Source organism: Babylonia areolata, chromosome 7 (genome assembly GCF_041734735.1).
Source record: "Babylonia areolata isolate BAREFJ2019XMU chromosome 7, ASM4173473v1, whole genome shotgun sequence".
Taxonomy (NCBI): Eukaryota; Metazoa; Mollusca; class Gastropoda; order Neogastropoda; family Buccinidae; genus Babylonia; species Babylonia areolata.
Genome location: NC_134882.1, coordinates 48857318 through 48862317, shown reverse-complemented (window position 1 = coordinate 48862317; position 5000 = coordinate 48857318). Strand labels below are relative to the sequence as shown.

The following is a 5000-nucleotide window of genomic DNA, read 5'->3' as shown; positions in this document are numbered from 1 at the left end:
ATATATATTTTTTTTATTCTCTAAACTTGGCACTTTGATCTGATGTTCTGACACAACAAGAGCAGTAATTTTTATCATTTTTTGTTCAAACAGGAACTTCTTTTGCTAAACATGGAAGTTATATTTATTTTGCATGTCTTTGGTGCAGATAGTAAAAACGGGAAATTAATCTGTAATTAATGCTAGGGGGGTTAATTTGCTTTAAGCTGATCTTTCTCATCTTAAACATTACATTTTGAAATTATACTCAATACATAAAAAAACTTGTGTGTTTTACTCTCAGTGTACAGGGCTTTCACTATGTTCATTCGCCCAAGTGGTCTTTTTCGGAAAATACTAAAATCAATACTACGAGCGGACTTAATAGATCTATTGGCTGAGCCCTGAAGGTCATGGGCAAAAATCAATTGCGTACACATATTTATACATATTCAAAGCGCGTGCTCATATTCCTCGCGAACGAAGAACGCCATTTTGTTTCAAGTTGTTGACCTGCCCGTTCAATCCTATATTCAATCGACAATACACGATAACATGTGATGGAAAGTTGGAGAAGGAGACCGTTAAGTATTTATTCTGAGAAAGATTTGTGAACGCCTCATCAAACTGCCACGATAAAAATATCAACAAAATCAGTCGGAATTCACTACCCCCCGTTAAAAATAATAAACCATGCGAGTTGATGAAACGAAAAAAATTCCAGTCTTGACTTTTCTCAAAATGAAGTCCTTTTCACTTCATACGACGTTTAGGAAGTACTTGGACTTGGCTCTACATGTTATTGGTTTAACAAAATACTCAATTTTCATATCAACTTTCAATCTATAAAACTAGAATGAACATAAAAGAGAAATTGAATCGACCATGTCGTTCTCAGTACATTCCCGGTGGGTGTTACTAAACTTGCACATCTATCTAGATCTAGAGAAAACGGCTAAATGTTGCATTGTGATTGCAGCGATAGCCACGTCTCCTTTACCGCGGACTTAAAAAGAATCTTTAATTGCCCTTAAAGATTTTTGAATGCCCAAGATACACCAAAACAATATGATTTAAATAGCGTTCTCACTGAAAATACCGCAATCGATTTATCGCCCTTTAAAAAGCATGTTTAAATATTATATTTTAGAACATCAGTTAAGGAGCCACGATAGTGTAATGGGTAAGACAGTTTCTTCTCACCCGAAAACACGGGGTTTGAATCTGCTGTCAGGACTTTTTTTTTTTTTTTTTTTTACCCGAAGCTTTATAATAACAAATGCAAACACATTTTAACGATTATATATATATATATATATATATATATATATATATATATATATATATATATATATATATATATATATATAATAAAAAAAATATATACATATAAAAAAAAAAAATATATATATATATATTTTTTTTTTTTTTTTTTTTTTTAAGTGTATTACAAGTGAGTCTTGAAGGCCTTGCCTCTCTTTTTAAGGATACGATTTTCATCCATCCTGGTGAGTTTTAACCAGTATCTAATACATTTTGTAAAGGTTTGAATGTATAATGGGTATCTACCGGTTTCAGAGTACCTAACTTTGTAGCGAGTTAAGACACTTACCACTTTCCGAAATTTAAATTTTTTTTTTTTTTTTTTTTATGAAACAGCACATAAAAAACACATTGATTTTTCGACATAGATATTAGCATTATGAAAAATGGAATGAAAACAATACACGAAATAATGCGAAACTGCATAACATGTCTCCCAAATCGCTCAAACAGTAAGTATACAATTGTTGGCTTGTGTGCCGTATATCGTTTCCGAAAACAAGGCGTTGAGAAGTCAGTATGAAATAAGAAATATAACTGCCAAAGTCATTTTGTACTCACCCCCTTGTTAATCGAGCTCCGCATTTTGAGCAACTTGGGAAGCGTTGCCCAAAGAAGGAAATACAAAAGTTCCCAGCGTCAACAATACTTCGAACTCGCTCTTTCGGAGTTCGTGAGGAAAGTGTACAAACCTGCTTTAAACAGCTAGGCAAACAAGTGAGTAAAAATGTTTATTGGTCACGGGTGGGAACAATAACATCGCGCCGCACCAGAGAGGAGACGGCAGTAAATCCTGCGAGGCTTTTGCTGGATGAATTGCAAAGTGGCTTCCCTGAGTGTGGCTGGGAAAAATTTAATGTGGTGTAACCTTTTTCATGTCCAGTTTTTACAGAGCAACATCTGACCTTGTGGGGTCTGTTATTTTGGAATGGTCGTGGTGGTGATGATGGCAGTTGTGTGTGTGTGTGTGTGTGTGTGTGTGTGTGTGTGTGTGTGATAGAAAGAGAGAGAGTGTGTGTATGTGTGTGTGTGTGTGTGAGAGAGAGAGAGATAGAGAGAGAGAGTAATAGAGAGTGATAGAGAGTGTGTGTATGAGAGAGAGAGAGAGAGAGAGAGAGAGAGAGAGAGAGAGAGAGAGAGAGAGAGAGTGTGTGTGTGTGTGTGTGTGTTTATGTGAGTGTGTGTGCCCGTGTAACTCATGAAGTATTACAATGTCAAAATTATAGTACATCTGAACGTACAGGGCATACACCATATTTTTGGTTGTTGCCCCACCGTCAGTGATATACTACGTCAACGCCGCTCACCCCCTACTTCCTTTCCATAAACAGCCATACCCACAAGCTCTCCTGCCATCCTCCAGCTGTCAGCAGTTCATCGAGAGCTATGGAATGTTAGGTCCCCATGAGATCACGCACCAGTGGAGACTCGGCACTGCTACTGTCACTTCGGTGGTTGGTATTCAGCTTGTAGTTTATGTGCCTTGACGCATACATATTTACGGCGAATCACTGCTTGTGTGTATGCTTGTGAGTTTGTGCGTATGTGTGTGTCTGTGTGTATGTGCGTGCGTGCGTACGTACGTGATACGGCTATAGTGGTAGTGGCGATTGCAATTGTAGTGGTGGTGGTTATATGTATGTGTTGGGGGATTGGGGGGGTGGGGTGGGGGGGGGGGGGAGTCGAGTGGTATCAGGTGATTTCTCACAAGCAGCTGGACTGATTGAACTTTCGATCAATAATACAGACTTTAGAATGTCAGCTTCGAGGCAATTTTTTGTCACACTGCTTAAGGAAATCTTAAGGAATATTTTCTTTTCATCTCTTTCGCTAAAAGAAACATTGCATTGTACCTGTACTTACTCTTTTTGTCACAACAAATTTGTCTGTGTGAAATTCGGGCTGCTCTCCCCTGGGAGAGCGCGTCGCGACACTGATAGTGCAACATGTCTTCAAAACTTTCCTTCCAATGTGTTCTAAACCGTCGCGTTGTTTCAGGAAAACGGATACGGATATCCCATTGGTGGATATGGCTACGGCAAGGAATTTGGCTATGGAAAGGGATACGGATACCCCGTCAATGCGTACGGCTATAACAAGGGACTAGCCTATGGAAAGGGCTACGTGCTCCCAGCGAACGGACATGTTTATGGCAAGGGATACGGATACCTCGCGAACGGATACGGTTATGGCAAGGGATACGGATTCCCCTTCAATAGACATGTCTATGGCAAAGGATACGGCAATGGCAAACCCGCCTATGGGAAAGGTTATGGCTTTGGTTATGGCAACGGCCTGTTCAAGGCTGTGTATTGAGTCATGATGGTATTTTGCTCATGAACTGGGTTTTGTGTTGCGAGTTTTTAGTTTGTGTTTTGTGCGATTTCGGGAATAAAATCTTTTTTTTCTTAAATGGAAAATGCGAGGAAAAATATTGTGCTCTTTTTGTGTATGTTTTTATGTTGTTTTATTCAATTCATTGCTCTTGCTTTTTTCTTTAAAACAAACAAAAACCAGCAAGAAAAGCTTTTTGAAGTGTGTGCGTCTATCATAATGTTGAATGTGAATAAATAAATTTTAAAAAAAAAACGAAAAAAAAAGTACAGGCTGGTTTCGTGTGTGTGTGTGTGTGTGTGTGTGTGTGTGTGTGTGTGTGTGCGTGTGTGTGCGTGTGTGTGTGTGTGTGTGTGTGTGTGTGGTGGGGGGCCGGGTGGGGGGTGGTGGTAAAACAGATATGAGGGGATTGTTTGTGTGCATTAGGCTTTTGCTGTGGATGTGTCTCACTCTGTCTGTCATTGAATCCCCCTTTTCCTTGGATGCAAATCATTTTCTTTGTGCCATTCTCTATAGAATTTTTCATTTGTAATTATATCTGCCTGCCTGTCTGTCTGTCTGTCTGTCTGTCTATCTATCTATCTAACTATCTATCTATGTTTCTGTCTGTCTATATATCTGTCTGTCTGTATATCCATCTATCTATCAATCTGTCTATCTATCTATCTATCTATCTATCTATCTATCTATGTTTCTGTCTGTCTATCTGTCTGTCTATCTGTATATCTATCTATCTATCTGTTTGTCTGTCTATCTATATCACCCACATACACATACAGGCACACACAAAAAACACAAAGACTCTCTCTCTCTCTCTCAGATGGTTTCTCTAACACCACACACACACACACACACACACACACACACACACACACACACACACACACACAGAGAGAGAGAGAGAGAGAGAGAGAGAGACAGACAGACAGACAGACAGACAGAGAGAGACAGAGAGAGCTAATATAATCATCCTGCCACTGCACGAGAGTAATCCTATTTAACATAAAACTACCAGCATATGACCCTTGTTTCATAAAGCCAACATGTAGATACCATCCTAATACAAGCACGTGTAAATTACCAGGATGGAACAATGTGGTAGATTTTACCAACACAGGCGATGAACATAGCGATAACGTGGTATGTTATATGAGAACTGTTCTCTGTGAGTTCTCTGAAGTTCTTGGAGTTCTCTGAAGTGACAGTGTTCAGAAGGATTCCGGCTGGTAGCTCTACTGCCACACATCAACCAGTAGAACTGATAGAATGATAAATCTACTTGGTGTAATTTTTTTTCTATCATACAAAGAAAGAAGGAAGTAAGAAAGAAAGAAACGCACACATACACACATAACACACAAACA

General features: G+C 38.9%; 1 protein-coding gene across 1 annotated transcript in view; it reads right to left on the bottom strand.

Moving 5' to 3' along the window:
* The window catches only part of LOC143284095 (uncharacterized), a 10798-nt gene extending 8796 nt beyond the window's left edge, over window positions 1-2002 (bottom strand). The window contains exon 1 of the mRNA XM_076590739.1: window positions 1864-2002. Coding sequence (XP_076446854.1) covers window positions 1864-1887 — 24 coding nt within the window. The 5' untranslated portion in view covers window positions 1888-2002. The remainder of the gene's footprint in view (window positions 1-1863) is intronic.
* Between the last annotated feature and the right edge of the window lie 2998 nt (window positions 2003-5000).